We start from the raw sequence: 18,754 nt of genomic DNA, 5'->3' as shown, positions 1-18,754 counted from the left end.
CTCACCACAAAAAAAGAGTATTTTTTAAAACTTTCTTTATTCACTCTAAGTGTTTATACATAGAATTCACCAAATAAAAACTCAGTATAAACTAAAAAACTTCAGATATTCAAGTCAGAATACAAGCTCATCCATAATATAATTATGATATTAGGTTTACAGATTGGCCACAAGAATTTAGAACTGTATGGTTCCCTTTTACTTTATTCTGAAATATAGTTCAGTAGCTGGATATTATATCCTGACAAAAATAGGTTTCTCTTCAAACCCATCTAATAATATTTTTAATTTTTAATAATTCTGTAATGATATGAAGTAAAAATTTAAATACACGTGTTTTATCTAAAAATTTATATATTCCAACCATTACCTACATAAATAAAACAGTGGTCCTGAACGTTTTGTTTTTAAACTGACATATCTAAATACAAACACAAACAAAATGTGAATCAGATGGTTGTTGGTCTCTCATGTGGGTGAATTGAAAGATAATTTTTAGGACCGACAAATTAATTTTATATGCTTTAACAATGAGATCGCTATCAGAAGTACAAAGTTAATAAAATCCTTTGTAGAAACCCAAACAGTTCCATTTTATACAAGTACCATCTGAAATATGGGAAATTACATACAACAAGAGTATAATAAGAAAAACAAATTATGAAGTCATACAAACAAAAATTAGTTCAAATATAAGTAGTATATTGAAAAAATTTAGCTGACATAACATGTACATAAACTTGTAATAGGTAAACAAACCTACACCTTTACAAAGTATTTTCGTGGATTAAACGAGATATATTGTCACTGAGAAATGGAATGAGAAATACTGATGTATTAATTGGATGTAAGGTTAGATATTTGGCATAATATCATCACAAGTGTCAGAGGTTGCAGACCTAGTATCTATTCCATAGAAATACATTCATATTTAAGGATATGAACCTATGGTTCTTTTCATAAATTCCCATCTCATTTATAGGTCTCTTAAGCCAGCTTATTGAAAACTGTATACACTAGCTTCCCAAATAAAATAATTTGCTGGCTATTAACAATGTTAATTAAAATACAAGAGCTACTCATCTTAAACAATTATACATCTTTCATGTTGAAAGAGTTTACATAACTTAACCATAAGGATCCAGAACACGTAACTCATCACAGTTAAGAAAAGCATTATTCACATGATGACAGAACCAGAAAAACAAATGTAACGATATTTATAACTTCAGTATAAAACAAGTATGGATATATATCTCAAATACACAACTTGTAATTTTTAATATAAAGTTTAAACTATAATAAAGATGGTTAAGTGTCAAAAACAATAAAATATGCCACAAGACTACAATATTATTCAAATCAAATAATGTTTTCAGAGAATCTTAAAAAACAAACAATTAAGGTAATAAGTTTTAATACAGACCCAAACTTATCCTTAATATCTTAATAAAACTCATTCCATTAACATCTTGCTTAACATAAACTGTAAATTATAATAAATGTTTAAAGATATTTTATTTTTTGCTTTTATATCTGACCTCCTTATGTATTTTATTTTTTAGCTTGTTTTCCATAATTTTCATACTTGTGTACACATATAAGGTACAACATTTGCCTGTATGTCCCTATTTTAGACCTTTTCTGATTTAGAATATAACCTATACACAAGCTCATATTCCTCTCTGAACCCCCCACATATGTCCTTGAAATCTACCAAACGTACCTTTAAGTACCTTTAGGGTGTCTCAGGAAGTGTCATACAAAGGACAGATTACAGATCTGATCCCTGCAGACCAGTGTGTCACCCCATGCATTAAACAGTTATGTTTTCTAATATATACGTGTTGCTTTACTTTATATAAACAAAAGACTGAGACCTGAGAGAGTTACTGCCCTATAAAATCAAGGCTATGTGCACTTGATAAACAGAAATAAGTGACCATAGAATGTGTAAGACACACAGTGACATGACTAACTTCCAGTAATTTTACACAAGGTAGTACAGTGGTATGATGCTGAACAGACAGTGACATGACAAACTTTACTTGGTATTTCCTGAATTTCCAGTAATTTTACAGAAGGTAGTATAGTAGTAAGAAATATTACAATTGAGAGCTTATTTAACTACTTTGAATACTGTTAAACAAATGTTGCATTTTATAATAACCAAAAAATTGAAATCTAACATCATGGTATTATACTTTTGGCAAAGCTACTACATTTATTTGGGGCCATATCAGACTTTGGGCTATTTATGAGAAGGAAAATCTCATTCAATAGCACCCTACTACCTGAAATACACACTATGGTATTGCCTGTAACTCTTATTATGCACTCACAAATTAGAGAATACAATATTTTGTGGCATTACACACACATCAGAACCATGTTTGTCAAATTCAAATTTTATAGCTCACCACAGGGCCATTTCACATGTTGACAGTAAATAATGAAACCTACAAAACTTACCCTATAGTAAAGAATGAAACCCAAAGCCTTACACAAAGTTTTACCTGCAGTAAACAATAGATGGTAAAAAAATACAATTACCATAAAAAAATTACTATGAAATACAGTGCACATTATAGTCAGGAAAACAGATTAGGTTAGTCAGGTAATATATTAAAATAATAATATACATTAAAAATTGAAATAAACAGGTAAAAGATAATATGTTAAAATCATAATATACATTACCAATTCAAGTAAACAGGTAAAACATTTTAGGCATGAAAGTGAGAAACTGAAAATTAGCAAGGGCTATTATCTTTTAATAAACCATTGCAATGACACATCGTAAACATTATGAAGGAAATGATAATAAAAATTTATGATAGCAATGCTTCATAAAGAAACAAATTTAAAACACATACAAATTATTAAAAACTACTACAGTTAGACTGCACTTAAAAAAAGACTTTTCCTCAAAACATATTTACAAACAAAAACTGTATGTAGGACACAAACAGAAACAAGGAACAATATTACATATTTACACAAGCCTGGATCATTCCTACAAAGTAAATGTTCCCATCAAAATTTTACGTAAGCCTGCGTCGTTCTTACAAGGTAAACGTTCCCATCAAAATTTTACGTAAGCCTGCGTCGTTCTTACAAGGTAAACGTTCCCATCAAAATTTTACGTAAGCCTGCGTCGTTCTTACAAGGTAAACGTTCCCATCAAAATTTTACGTAAGCCTGCGTCGTTCTTACAAGGTAAACGTTCCCATCAAAATTTTACGTAAGCCTGCGTCGTTCTTACAAAGTAAACGTTCACATCAATATAAATATTTCCTCTATCAATCACTTTGATTGATCTATGCAACTAGCAGAAGATAGGTGATATTTACAGAAAACGAGTCTTTTCTAAAGTTGCCATATCTCTGTCACACATCACATTTGGCTAGCATGCACATTTTGTTGATCACCAGTAAAGTTCACATACATACACTACAGAAGAAATATCAAACTACAAGAGACGAAACTAAGGATGTACCAAACTAACACTTCATAACACTCAATTACCAGTTTAAGACAGTTGAACTGCATGTCACAAAACCATCTGCCTGTGACATCTGTTGTAACTGAAGTCCATGAATATTTTGTTTAACATATTTCGTACCACTCCAAAGTAAATTAAAAAGACCAGAACTATCTGTGATTTTTGTATTAAGAGTTTAATGAAGGTTGCTCTAATGAACTTTTAAATATCCATCCACATAATTTCTTCCAGATACAGAACACAGGTGTAAGTCACTTGCAATCTTACACTTAAAAAGATAAGACAAGTAACTGTGGGATGTATTAGTGTATGTACAATATTAAAGAACTTCTTAGAGTAAATCAGAAATACTTTGAAATATATTTCACAAGCAAAAACTGTGGAAACATCCAGTATGGCTGAAAAACACAATACAAATGAACATGAAGTAACAAACTGACTGTCATAATTTATTTTATTTTAATACAGTCTTGAATTTCCAATTACCCAAATATAAGCCACTGACTATCTCATAACTGTCTCTCCGAAAAGTTCTCAAGATCAGTGCTAAACTGTAATAACCTTCCACACCAGCATGCTATAATATTAAATCTACAAATTCTATACCTGTTTATTTTTATCCAAACATAAGTAACAAATTCCAGGAACACATTTTTTAAAGCTAGTTCCACCAATCTTCTTCCAAACTACTATAATCTTCAGTAACTTTCAGTCTTTATATTTTTTGATTATACATTCAGAATGTAATTTCATAAATCATTCCACGTTCCATCTGCATCTTCAACACTGATTTTAAAAGTTTGTTTCTCTGGGTTTCACTTTTTGAAACTAGTCCATTTCACTACATAGATCACTTATATACAGATAAACTACTATTATTTCACAAGTATCTCATATCATAACACAGATATACAGACAGTACTATATATATTCAACAATTCATCCTATCTACAGGGTTGTGTTTTCTTACACTTATGTCAGGCTATGAAGAATCACTTGAACAACCTTGCAGTAAACTACAGTGTTTTAATGTGTAGGACTGAAGCAATATCAACAATCCAATCTGGAATGTATTCAAAGCTACTTGCAAGGTTACAAGTTATCTGTGGAAGAACTACTCTTCCACTTCACCCCATGCTTCTTCTGCCAGCACGTAAAACTTGTTGGCCAGTCGACCTTTCATAGCTACCATCGCAGCATTAGCAGCTTCCTGATACAATTCACCTGGAGGATTGGAAAACACAATATTACTGTTGTAAAAATATATGGTTCACAACATGACACTTTAACAGTGCGCGTACAGAACCCGACATTGACACTTTACCAGTGCACGTAGCGAAACTGACACTTTATCAGTGCGCGTACAGAACCCGACATTGACACTTTACCAGTGCACGTACCGAAACTGACACTTTATCAGCATGCGTACAGAACCTGACACTGATACTATCACTTACATATAAGAATCTGTTCTTCTCACATGCTCACCTGCTCTGTTAAGGTCCTTTTCAAGGCCAAATCCTCCCCGACGATACAAGTCTGCTTGTCGTGACAGCAGTTGATAGGTAGGATCGTCCATGCATGCATCAAATTCTCCTCCTGCGTCAGTTTCCTCCATATTAACTGCTCTATCATACCAGTAAACTGCCTCCTTCCAAGATCTATAAGAGAATTACGTCCTTGTATCTCCTTAGAAGTTTTTGGAGCAGTTGGCAGAGTCATTTCAGTCATAGAATTTTTTAAGTCCCTAAATGTTAGCTACTTGTATTCATTACGTAATAATATTTTCTATGGAGATTAATTATTTCAGTGTCAGCTTAATAAATGGATTTATGACTAACCTAAAACTTATAAAGTGCTTGAACCATATAAAGAACTGTTATGATTATAGCAGGAGACACTGATAACAGTACTGGTACCCAATTGAAGAACTACTGCATTATAATATTTCTTTTACAACATTTCATAGTTAGACTAAAATATTAAATTAACTACACATATTTATATTTAGTCCAAATCTTTGATAATTATGAACTCTAGTTTAATTACAGTTCTTTTAAAAGTCTAAGTAACATTTACAAAACATATGTCACCATGAATTGATATCTAAAACTATTTGGAAACCAAACTGTGTAGTTTTACTTGCTAATCAGACACTAATGGTTTTTCTTAGTCTTCACTAAACAGCTCTGTACAACTAGAAACACTTTTAAAACAGTGGCTTATTTTAATAAACTTACTGACTGTGAAATCTAACACAATGTGTGTCAACTGGTCTTCAACCTGCTTTAGCAGGGTAATATGAACCTTAGCTTCAATAAGACACAAACTTTGTAACTGATTCAATGAATGCCAATATATTTTCATCAAGGATATTTTTATTATGTTAATCATTTAATAATGAAAACAGTTATACAAAATCTATTCCTTTCTCAATAATCTGAATAAATAATGCAAGACACCTGACAAGCCCAAGGTTTTCTCCAGTATCATAAGCTTTAGCCATAAAAATCATTGCTTCTCTGTTGCCTCCTTTGGCAGCCTCTAGCATGTATTCCACACCTTTTTCCAGATTATCCTGTAATAAACAATCAAAACAATTTAAGGCCATCCTTTCATAACTATCATGCCAAAACAATTTCTTTTAAATCTATATTTTTATTTCCATTCTTTTAATGGAAGAAAAAGACTTGTTGTATCATTCATGTAACAATAAAACAACTTATCTCCTTTATGGTTCATCTGGCAAAGAAGGGGTTGTCTTCTGATGGGGCAGATGTCATTAAATGAGGGAGTTTAAAGGAAGGTTTGATAAATATTGTATGGTAAGGACTGGTTTTTATTTTAAAAGATGGGAGAGTAACAGTTACCTGTAGTCCTAGAATTATGTGTATGTATGTAACAGGAACAGCCCAACATCACTTTTACATTAAAACACCTTTTCAAAATTACATCAATCACTCAGGGGAAGATCAAGAAATATAAGAACTCTCCATCATTTTTTAACATCAACTTATTGTTTCACTAGATATAACTGTTTGTTTAGAAGTTTTGCACAAAGCTACGTGAACACTATCTGCACTAGCTGTCCCTAACTGAGTAGTGTTAGACCAGAGGGAAGATAGCCTGTCATCACCACCAACTAACAACTATTGGGCTACTCTTTTACCAATGAATAGTGGGATTCACTGTCACATTATAATGCCCCCTAAGACAAAGAGAGTACACCTTTGGTGCAACAATGATTCAAACCCACAACCATCAGATTACGAGTCAAGCACCCTAACCACCTGGCTGTACTGAGCTCTAGGTATATTTTCTACAGTTTTCAAGAAATAGAAGTCTTGTGTATGTATTAACTAAACACTTTCAGCAACAGTGGAACAAACCATGTCATTTTTCTGTGTTTCCTTATTTATTCTGTTAGACAATATGGTAATAGCACATATGCACATTTAGAAAAACTTATGATACGTGTATTCATTATTAATATAATTGTCTGTGAAAGATTAACTAAATGTACAAAGTATAAACACTATTACAACAATTATTAACCATTGCTAAGTAATAATGTTTTGTTCCCTTTCTCCTCTGTTTAATAAACCATAAAAGTTTCATAATTTAATTTTTAAGTAAAAGCAATAGTTTTGATAGCATCACTGACAAGATCTTGGTGGTTATTCTTTTTTGACTCCCTTTTCTCTTATACTATACCATTAACCAACCATAAACATTTATTTTAATATACAAAAAAACAGACTAAGTCTGAATATTAAAAAGTTTCTTAAGGAATAAAACTTTACAGAAAAACAAAAGGTTTCTTTCTTTACCTGAAAATTCCATTTAAAATGCACATTTCACAAGTAAAACCTATGAAACAGTGTGCATGATACACACACACACATGCACACACAAAAAAGAAGATTTAATTCCACAAAGTTTAGTTTGAATTTATAAGTATTTGCTACACTTGCACAGGGTATCAATATAAACCTATTTGTGCTAAAACTGAATTTAAAACATTCTTTACTAAATAACATGGATTAACAGTGTCATATTAGTACTCTATTCAATCACTTAAGTCTAATACATAATTAGTCATAATTTTGTTATTATTATTACTATACATTAAGAACTAACTAATTTATATTCAATGCTTCTGGTACTAAACTAGTGCTACCTTGAGAGAAGTCCTGAAATGGATTGGATTTGTAGTGTTGTGGCCAAGGTTCAATCCTGGTTCATTTTGATAGAAAGAATTTTAAAACCTATCTAAAATCTACCACTTATATGGTTTCAAATTCATCTATAATAATTTCACATGTTTAAACCTCTTCCACATGACTTTACATAAAAGTCTCTTGTTACACATGATCTTACAAAAAAAAACCTGATCCAGTGAGCCTTGTCCCGGTGATCTTAAAGAAAATCAAACCCAGTAAACCTTGTTCATGTGATCTTGCACAAAAACTAGTTCCATTAAGCCTCTTCCATACAACCTTATGTAAAAAGACTGGTGCAGAACATCTATAGATATTGATGTGTGTATAATACTTACAGACACAGAGACTCCAACCAATAAGTTAGTCTGAAGGCGTAAGTGGAGACGAGCAATGGTGATCATGGCCTCCATAATACCACAGTCTGCAGCATGCTGCATGTGAAAGAGGGCAGCACCGTGGTCGTACTCTTCTGCATCCTCTGTCAAAAATCGCCCCAGTTCATGGTATTTGGCCATTTCTAGATGAACCTAGACACGTACAAGTCTCATCACATTATACAAAAATCTTTTTGTGATTTGTTGTTTTTGAAAGAATCCTTACACTGTTTTTGTTACACATAAAATTACACAATAAGCTGTCTGTTCTCTGCTTACCATAGGTATCAAAGCCCAAGATTTAGTGACATAAGCCTACAAACTTATTGATGAGACACTGGGGGAGAGAAGGGGCTAGGTCTTATAGAAGCATCTTCCATAATGATGTTGAAAGTGGTTTTTGAGGTAACTTACAGGCATGAAATAGTTTAAAGTTCCTCTTTTCTTTAAATTAAATCACTTGAAGTCCGGGTAAATAATGCAATAGAGATGAACCTCAAGCATGAGAATATTTACCATTCATGAAGTGATGAAACCTACTAAATAAAAACACCTAGAACAGTCTAAAAATTACTATATCATCATCCATAATCTAAAACACCAAATGGCCTCCTAACCATTTGGTGGACTCTCCATCCATCCCCAAAGAAAAACAGAAACTAGTAGCGAGACAGAAATTATGTATTTTAAATACACATTATCCACCCATTATGTTCCCACTACACGCCACATTAGTACATCTGAAAACAAAGAATGCTTGCAGCAGAGAAGGAGGGATGCAAATCAGTTTGATGAAACCTTTACTTAAGCATCTTGCAACAACTTCTCACTTGTACAGGACCATACGTCCACATGTTCTCCCTCATAAAGTTTTCTACAGAAGATGATTAAAGTAATTAGTTTAATACTACACACTGTACATTTTAACTTTGTAAGGCCATACCTACAACACCCAAAATCTGACCAAAACTATTATTTTTCCTATCCTTAACCTATCATGATATATGGTTTTTGTCTATCCTGAAAACACGTGCACATCTTACTATCTAAATGTGTATGTGCACGTACTTCATTTTACTGAATATAAACAAAGGACAGAATTTATTTTATAAAGCAACCTGTCAAAAGCTTAGTCTTTAAAAAGGTGTAATGTTAAGGTCATAGAACAACATTATAAGTTTATTTATCGATGGGATTAAGTAAAGTTCAGCCCTAACTAAACTAAAGCAAGAAAATGTACGCAAGTCACAATGTTAACTTATCTCTTTATCAAATGTGGACCAAACTGAACAAAGATTTAACTAATGTTAGGCCTAACCAAGGGGACTTGCAGATAACAGCATCTGCTATTAGAATTTTTTGTATCATTCTAGAAGTAATGTATTTAAAGAAGTACTGTTGAAATAAGAACAGTAATTTGACCACAAGTTGTTTGTGGGCTCTTACAACATTCCATAGAAATCACTATATTTGTTAATTAATAAAATGCTCTATAACAATTAAAATAATGTTACACCTGTCCTAGCACAGAAATTACTGACTTTATGTTGTCAGTATTTTCCATCAACTTTCTCAGCTGGACCTCATTAAGGACAGAGGAAGGGCGAGACTTACGAGCAAGTAGGTTTTGGAAAGCTGCACGTTCATGTTCCTGGAAAGATTAAAACATTATTTACTGTGGCACGAGATATTGTTCCAAGAGAAAAAACCAAAACCATAACAAAAAATTTTAAACTGTTCATCGATCCCATCAACTAATAAAAGAGGTTTTTAAGAAATCTATGGACACTACTGTGATTTTAAAATAGGTTCTAAGATGTCAAATGTATTTCAATCTATTCAAAAGGATTAATGTTCTTATTGTCATCAACTAATAAGAATGTTGCTTACAAGTCTTTTACTTCATTCATTTAAATCAAGGACTGTTGGCCACATAACTAAATGAAAGTGAAATAAAACCTATAAACAGTTCATTTTAAGAAACTTGAATTATATCAAACTTGAGAAACATCAAAACTTATGGACAGAAGTACAAATTAACTTTATTAGTTTATCAGAGCATAAACAGATTTTAAGAAATGTGAACACTAACAAACATTCTTACATCGACTGATGTGGCACTGCTCTCAGAGTCATATCTGTTCCTTCGTAAAGACCTAATACAAGAGTCTGAGCTGTTACCAAGGTTATAGCAGTCATCCGATTCATCCTCACTCTTCTCATCTTTACCATCCGTGTCTTCGCTGCTGTAGCTCATAGTGCGGTTGCTACTTTCACTACCTCTTGGTTGTTGAGAGGAATCACTAATGTCAGCATCTATGGGACTATCTGGGGGGGATGAATCACTGAACGTTGGAGTACGAGCACGCAGAAATTCTGTCAGATGAGATCGCTCATACTGGGAAGGAAGAATACAAATCTCCTCTGTTCCACGAACTTTAGTTTTGCAAGACTGCTGATGATTCAGAATAAGGAACTTGATTTACAAACTCAAACAAAGAGAGAAAGGGCTTATTTTCAGGGGCCATTATATTTCACTAATGTAGCACATGATTTCAAATAACAAGAACAAAAAATGTACTCCTATCTCATCAAAACATATACATAAATATCATATAGTTTTAAAACTGGAAACAAACATGTTCACCAAATGAAACCTTGTAGTGGAAGGCAACCTAGAAAACAGATAACTTAACTTACTAGTGAATTACTCCATTTAAGAGTGTGTCTAAAAACTATTACACGTATCACGTAAAAAATCACAAATAAAAGAGAAGAATGAGGGTTTTGTTCCTAAATAAAATCGACGTGGTTAGTAAGCTTTGATCATTTATACATATCACACTGATTTAAGGTTAAAAACTGTTTCCATAACCCTTCATTCTATCCAAATTACTTAAAAAAATTATAAAACCAACAGTATTCTATTCTTTTTTGAAATAAAATAAATCAGACGTAACTTTTCTTCAAACCTAGTGAAGAAACAGCCGCTTTATATATCATCCAATCCTTTGTCTATAAAAAAACAAGACAGTGAATTAACACTATACCCAAACTAATTAGTCTGTTTTTTTATATAGACTACCTGTGCTGTGGTCATCACAGGTATCAAAAACCAGTTTTGAGTGTTATAAGCCTTAAGATGTACAGCTGAGCAAATGAGACTCCAACGTACAAAAATAACTAAATATTATACCTGGGTCTGCATCATCTTCATACTGACTGTCTTTTCTGATGGAGCAAGGTCAAATGGTGAAAGGCCAAGGCTTTGACAAATATTATTACAAACATGTGAGTGAAAGAACAGTGACATTCCTTTTATTCCAAGGTTTCCATCCCCATATTCTTTTCCTGATACTGTGTGGATTTGTGGGTCAGTATACAAGTCACCAACTCCCTGAATGTCGACCACGATTAGCTCATGACCTGACCGCTCAAATGTAAAATGGCTGAAAGCCTAATAGAAACCAGTATTTTGAAAATTATTCACTTAATCTCATAGAACATAAATCAAGTCATTTGTCAAAAATATCACAGATTTCAATACTGAAAAATAGCTCTGCCAATAATATTCTCAAATGATAACTTCAACATTACATTTTACACATTATTTAAACACTGAAGGGAGAAAAGGAAGAAGATATGATGAAAATATTGTTCATTTAAAGCATTATAATAAAAACTACGAGATAAATTTCATTTGGTTTTCATGCATTATTTTGAGGGACACGTGTTGAAGAACGGGGGCATTGAAAATGTCCTTCAGTTGCTTTACTTAGCTTAGTATCCATGGCTTTAAACTAACCAAAGTGACTTTTAGTGCAGAGAATATTATGTATACAAGTTCCTACCTAGTAGATGGTAAAAAGCAGTTACACACCTGAGGGGTCAATCGACGTACTTCCCTACTAATAAAGCCAGAGTTTGAATTATATTTGATATAATTCCCTTCAATGTAATGCTCCAAATGGTAGAGAGGTTTCCCAGGTCTGTTGCAGAGTTCTATAACATACATTTGGAATATGTCTACCTATTAAAAAAACAAAAATTGCATGTGTAGTATGTACAGTAAAAGACAGCTTTTCCATATTTATTTAACAGTTTGATGCAAGTGGAAATGTCGTCTTTTACTCAAGTTTTTCAATCATGTCTTAGCACTAGGGGTACTATATCAGTTGACAGTACTCCATGTACCATCTTAACTGACAGGACTTTAGATACTGTCAAATGTTGTTTGGGCATTTCTTGTTAAGTTTTAATGTTATTTAAAGAATTAGGATGACAACAGATATAAAGTTTATTCACACATTCACAGGCACAACATTAGAAAGTATCTGACAAACATTTACTGGCCTAAACAGAAGTTAATAAATAACCTTCATTAATAACTAATTTACACATGACTTCAGTTAATGTGGTGAAACATTCAGAACTGGTTATTTTGTCTGACTATGAAACAAATGCTACGCTAAGGCCTAAGGGTGTATGAGCTTGCATCATCCATGAACAAGTTAAACAGAAAGCTCAACTATACAAAAGAAATACACATGAATAGAACAACAAGAAATGAAAATACCACCTTTAATAGTGAAATTACACAATTATGACCTTGACTATAGTTACTTCTGTAACACATCTGACTTTAAGTGGACAACAGATACACGTAGTAAATGTAGAATTATAGTCCAGATCCATTTACCACTACAGGCTTGGTCCAATGAAATGATCCCATACATAATCAATTCAAACAATATTGTAATAATGCTTTGGTAAAAGTTTAATATCATTTAATATATTTGTTTAAATATAAAAATAAAAAAATTTGAACTAACTATACAATATTATTTTTTTTATTTATACTTCCCATATGATTCATGCCAATTAATAAAAAAAAATCCAAATATGTGGATACAAACCTTTTTCGGTGGGTTATGACGATTATACTCTTCACTCCACAATTTTGCATCCATCTGTAATTTCACATCTTCAAAATATATCTTCTGGTCTACATCTTCCATATATCGTTTGGCAACATAATTAGATGCATGAGCCCAGTTATCAGGGGAAACATGGGATGGCTTCTTCCTGAAATATTAAGACTGTTGTGTAACTATGCCATACGACACGCTCACCATAAAACAATCTATTAAGACTGTTGTCTAACTATGCCATACGACACACTCACCATAATACAGTCTATTAAGACTGTTGTCTAACTATGCCATACGACACACTCACCATAATACAGTCTATTAAGATCATTGTCTAACTATGTCATACAACATGCTCACCATAAAACAATCTATGAAAACTATTGTCTAGCTATGCCATATGACATACCATAAAACAATCTTACACAGATATAAGTGATAGTTGAATTCCTCTGTAAAATACAATAACAGGAATTCACCTTTTAAATATCTTTATTCTACAAATATAACACACTACTGATAATTGAAATGTCTTCCATTTTAAAAAAGATACCTGTCACAATCATCAGCATATGATCTCGGTTCACTTCGACCTATTGTCAGTAATAATCTAAAACATGTTTTCTGAAGAATCCTTAACATTACTTAGATATGTAGGAATAAGGTATTGTACTGTTTACACCCTTATGTGCACGTGTGAAACACAAGTAACTCTTAAATCTTAATAGCAAAACATAAGTTAAATAGTAAACTGGATGCTACACTAATTAATGAATGCATTTTCAAAAACTTTAGGGAATATATTACGAAAATAATTACTCAAACCACCTTTCATGATTATTTAAATTCCTAAAACCAGATAATTAAAAATGCATTTTATTTCCTTTTTTTTAGCATAACAATTCAAAAGGAATGCTAAGATCCACATGGCTTACACAAAATCACCAGGTACATTCATTCACTCAGTTATTCTAGCTAAAAAAAACAACGTACCTAGATTTGTAGCAACAAAAAACAAACTATTGGGTCAAGTTGTCTTTGATCTAATTAAACAAACCTGACATCTTAATTGACCTGAATGTCATACGAGTTGTTTTCCTAGCATACAATTAAGCTAAAACAACTTTTAACGTGTATAATAAGATGTAGTCTCTTTACCCAGTTTATTTAACAGTGAACTCCTCTGTGTATGATAGACATTTGATGAAAGATTATCTACTAATTCAGTACTTAAAAAACTTGTACTCACACTCTGTAACATGACCTCATAGCCCCATGGTTAAAAGGCTGAAACAGAAAAATCAATCATCAGGATTTAATTTATACACTTGATAAATGTCATATAATGACACAAAACAAAAGATGTACTTGTAACAGAGCAAGGGCTACGGGTAAGGAATGGTTTACTTGTAGCAGAGCAAGGGCTACGGTAACGAAGGCTTACTTGTGGCACAACACGAGCTACGGTAAGGAAGGCTTACTTGTGGCACAACACGAGCTACAGTAAGGAAGGCTTACTTGTGGCACAACACGAGCTACGGTAAAGAAGGCTTACTTGTGGCACAACACGAGCTACGGTAAGGAAGGTTTACTTGTAACACAACAACAGCTATGATATGATTCAAAGGTTAAGGTGCCACAATGTGTTGCTAGAAAATAGCTCATAATTTATTATGAAATCTTAGTATGTTGTGTTTAGCAAATAAATATACATCAAAACTTCAAAACAGTTCAAGGAATGATAAAAACAAACAGTTTATGAAAGATAAGATTAATAGCAAAGGTTTAGCAAGTGTATATATATGTAAAGTTAAAAAGACAGACCAAGGAGCAATAAATAAACATGACTGAAACATTTAAAAAAGAGTGCTACTTCCAAAGTTAAGTTCAGCCACTATTCACTTTCTTAGAATTTACAAAGTAAATTACAGTAAAACTCTGGATAAAAGTTACACCTTGAATAGAATGGTTAAAGTGTAAAATAGTGGTTGATTGGAAAAAAATGCAAATACAATAACATCTTAAAACTGAAATTCTGTACATTAAATCTAACTAAAATGAGAACCAAACTTCTATATTAAAACATTTTCCATTTTGTAAGTTAAAGCATTTCAGAATTTAAAAAAATGAATCATTTAATTCATCATATGATTTTATGATGCACTTAAAAATTATATGGGCAAGAGATACCACAATGTGTATTTAGTACCAAGAGTTTTAAAACAGGTTAACCTGTCATTATTTTACTAATGTACCTCTTTGGCCATCTTTATAATAACTTTGTCCACCACCCACTTTTTACAGAGGGCATTGTAGCGGTAACGAACAGCTGTTTCCACCTCCAATTCCTCTAAGTGAAACTCCTTCCAAGGGTCTTCCATGTAGAGAGCTTTCTGTACTGCCACCTTCCAGTGATACTTTGTTGCCCTGGCTGCACAGTATTAACACAAAACTCAAATGATCCTTAACTAAAAATAACCTGAACATGCCACATTCAAAACTTATTATATATGATTTTAAACACAAACCTTCACTCATGAATCTAATACTTAGGACCAGTGTTTCCTGAATATAAAACTGAATTATTTCATATTTAACAAAAAAACCACATTTATGCTACATTATATGAACATACTAATTACTTCAACAAACTACTAAAAATGTATTTCTTTCTTTCTTTCTCCATGTTTTTCAATTTGCCTTGTACACACAGACCAGTTAAGTGTTAGCTAGAGTTTTGTCGTAATCATGTCTTCATTTATAATGTTGAAGTGGTTCATTTTTTTACCTTGTTTTCTCCTTTGCTCTTTACAATAGTCATTGATTATTGAATAATATTTAATTTCACTAAATGATTGATGTAAAACACACATAAGTCAGTTTCAAAATTTAAGATGACTTCACAGAAAACTTGAAATTTCAAGTAGATACTGAACATATTTCAACAATACACAAATTGCCATGAAAAACATAATTTCAGCTGAAGCAACTGCTAATAGTTTATTTTAGATTCTTAATGTATCAAAGTAGCCTTCCTAACAAACTATTTTAGTTACAAAGATGCCTTATTACCGTACTGTCTTCTCAAACATTTTCATTTAAAAACAAAAACAAGTTTTATCTATTAAATTTAATTTTGGAGTTGTACAAGATCAACCAGACTGGTTGATTATTACTCAGTTCATAACATGTAATGTTAATATATACAGTGTTCAGAAGGTGGACAAATAAAAACGCTTTTCCTCCTCCTGATTTATTTTTGTTCCTATATATATATAAACAAAAAAGATAAAGTATTTAAAATACAGTTCAGAGACAGTATAAAACACTTCACTTGGCACTTCAAGGAGGGTAATTAGACCTAATGACAGTGTTTACAGCACAGTTCATAGGTTGTATAAAACACTTTGCGTGGTAATTCAAGGAGGGTAATTAAATCTAGTGACACAGCATTTAAGACACCGTTCAGAGGTAGCATAAAACACTTCACTTGGTAATCCATGATGAAGAGAAAACCCACTTGTAAAGACAAATATATATGTAAAAATGGTTGGTATGGGTAGAGAAAGCTCTATGCAGAGGAGCAAACAACATTTTGACCTTCTTTGGTCATTGTCAGGTTCACAAAGAAAGAAAGAGGTAACTGACTGATAGCTGACCAAATATTTGAAGGTGGTCGTGTAATTGAGTGTAGGAATGTAGAAGGTGTGCTTAGATGTTGGATTATATTTATTAATGTAGGTATAAAGGTGTTCCTTTGTATACAAATTTTTATACATTTAAAACCATAGGTTTGTAAAACAAACATTTCAGAGTGTATTTTGTGCTACAAGACTTTGTCAGAAGTGTGAGAAAAACACTGTAGTTAAAGTTAAGAACTAAAGATGACAATAAACCACACCTGAAGTTGTTAATGACGGAACTAAAGAAAATTTATAGATGTTTCTATTAGAAGTTGTCTAACAGCTGATTCTTTAAAATGATAACAAAAAGTTTCTTCTTGAAACCTTTCATGTAAACAAATCAAGAAACTAATGAATGTAAAAATCAAAATCAACTATCTTTGACCTTCATTCTCCATTTAAGTTTTGAAAGCAGTAATACAAGAAATGATAGTTTAAATCAAAAGTATCTCTCTCTCTCTCTCTCGTTCAAAACCACAAAACTTTCCCTTGAAAAAATTATTTTATTTACCAACTGTTAAAAATGATATCTATTCACATATCACTACATGAACTATGGCTAGAACTCTTTTAATCCTTCAACAGTAAATGGTATTTACTAATATTATACCTCACTGGGTGGACATCAAGTAAATCTTTGGTCTTAACTTTACCTTAGTTTTTTTATTTCAACAAAAGTCAATTGATGACTTTGCCTACACATACATGTAATTAAGTTTAAACTCAGTGAACTATGATAGTAGAAACTTTTAGACTCCATAACCTGTTATGACTTTGCTTCCTGACCATCAGTTTCAAAAACAAAACCCAAACCAAACTGGAGACCTCTTGTTTTAAACTACAGTTAAATTGATTATTTTCTTCACTTTCATTAAAACTAACAAGATTTCAAGAGGTATTTATCATACTAACGTTTGGCATTTTGTTCATTCTTTTTCTGTCTCATATTTCGTTTTCTTTTCATTCCCATAGCAACAGAAAATATTGGACTGTCCTTGAATGAGACTGATTCATTGCTCTCATCATCGCTAACCTGGGGTGGCCAAGAACACTGGTTCTGGTTGATATCTGATAAGTCTAGAGGATGAAGGATCAAGTGCATACTGCCAGAATTTTCTTCCATGATGGATGATTTGATGATGTCAAAAAGAAGAAAGAAATTTCAGCTGCTAGTAAACAGTCGTTGGTGCTGCAAACATACAAAGATATTATAAAACTGTTCTGTACTTGATTCATTCCATTGTTGTCTTTGTTATCAGAATTAATACTACAGAAACCATACTGTGAAAAATACAAATGTGGGTTCACTTTGAAAGATGGCTTTTTCACGTTACTTACTGTCTGCTCACTTGTACTTAGTTCCAACTAAACCTCACATATTATTATTATAGGAACAGCTGTGTATAGAAAGAAAATCCATTCTTCTCTATATGTATGTGTTCCAAAAATATGTCATCATTAACTCAATGTCTGCACATATTTATAAAATATGCTCAAAACATTATATCAATACAGTGATGAAGACAATCAGTCTAGATCACCTCTACAAGACAATTAAAATGTTCAATCTAGATCACCTCCACAAGATATTTCCAGAATTTCACAACAACCAGGGTTATTTGGTAAATTGTCTAAGATAACCAAGGTTGTTCAGTAGACTGTTTAGGATAACCATGGTTATTTGGTAAATTGTCTAAGATAACCAAGGTTATTTGGTCAACTGTCTAGGATAACCAGGGTTATTCAGTAGATTGTTTAGGATAACCAAGGTTATTTAGTAAATTGTCTAGAACCAATGACAGATTTAAAGTTGTGTGGGCCCTACATCCCATAAAATTTTACATAAAATAAAATTATCAATGGACTCCCATTAAGATTATTAGCCTTCAGGCTGAGCCTCGCCCCCACCTGAATATGCCACTGTTTACAATAACCAGGGTTATTCAGTAAATTGTCTCACACGGATTAAAAAACTCTGGTAACAACAGAAACTAAATAATAGGAAAAACACCAGTCTCTCCCCTGTACAGAGAGAAAA

At 32.3% G+C, this 18,754-nt stretch overlaps 1 protein-coding gene and 1 long non-coding RNA gene across 5 annotated transcripts in view; one reads left to right on the top strand and one right to left on the bottom strand.

Moving 5' to 3' along the window:
* LOC143233742 (uncharacterized) overlaps window positions 1-18,035 on the top strand; it is a 39,991-nt gene extending 21,956 nt beyond the window's left edge. For all 3 annotated transcript variants that reach the window (XR_013018293.1, XR_013018291.1, XR_013018294.1), the window contains one exon: window positions 17,689-18,035. This is a non-coding gene — a long non-coding RNA (uncharacterized LOC143233742). The remainder of the gene's footprint in view (window positions 1-17,688) is intronic.
* On the bottom strand, window positions 19-17,839 carry LOC143233741 (eukaryotic elongation factor 2 kinase-like). 2 transcript variants are annotated; one of them, XM_076470326.1, is made up of 12 exons: window positions 17,629-17,839; window positions 15,289-15,464; window positions 14,283-14,320; window positions 13,019-13,187; window positions 11,983-12,132; window positions 11,299-11,559; window positions 10,207-10,557; window positions 9,619-9,753; window positions 8,064-8,255; window positions 5,968-6,083; window positions 4,994-5,166; window positions 19-4,729 (listed from the first exon to the last, which is right to left on the bottom strand). In XM_076470326.1, the coding sequence occupies exons 1-12, from the start codon at window positions 17,837-17,839 to the stop codon at window positions 4,620-4,622; spliced, it is 2,082 nt and encodes a 693-aa protein (XP_076326441.1). In that variant the 3' UTR covers window positions 19-4,619. The 2 variants fall into 2 exon arrangements, with proteins under 2 accessions (XP_076326441.1, XP_076326442.1); XM_076470327.1 differs by having other exon boundaries at window positions 10,207-10,554.
* Window positions 18,036-18,754: the final 719 nt, after the last annotated feature.

This window comes from Tachypleus tridentatus, chromosome 12, assembly GCF_004210375.1.
Source record: "Tachypleus tridentatus isolate NWPU-2018 chromosome 12, ASM421037v1, whole genome shotgun sequence".
NCBI classification, from domain to species: Eukaryota; Metazoa; Arthropoda; class Merostomata; order Xiphosura; family Limulidae; genus Tachypleus; species Tachypleus tridentatus.
The sequence above is the reverse complement of the archived record's forward strand: the minus strand, read 5'-3'. Positions and strand labels throughout refer to the sequence as shown.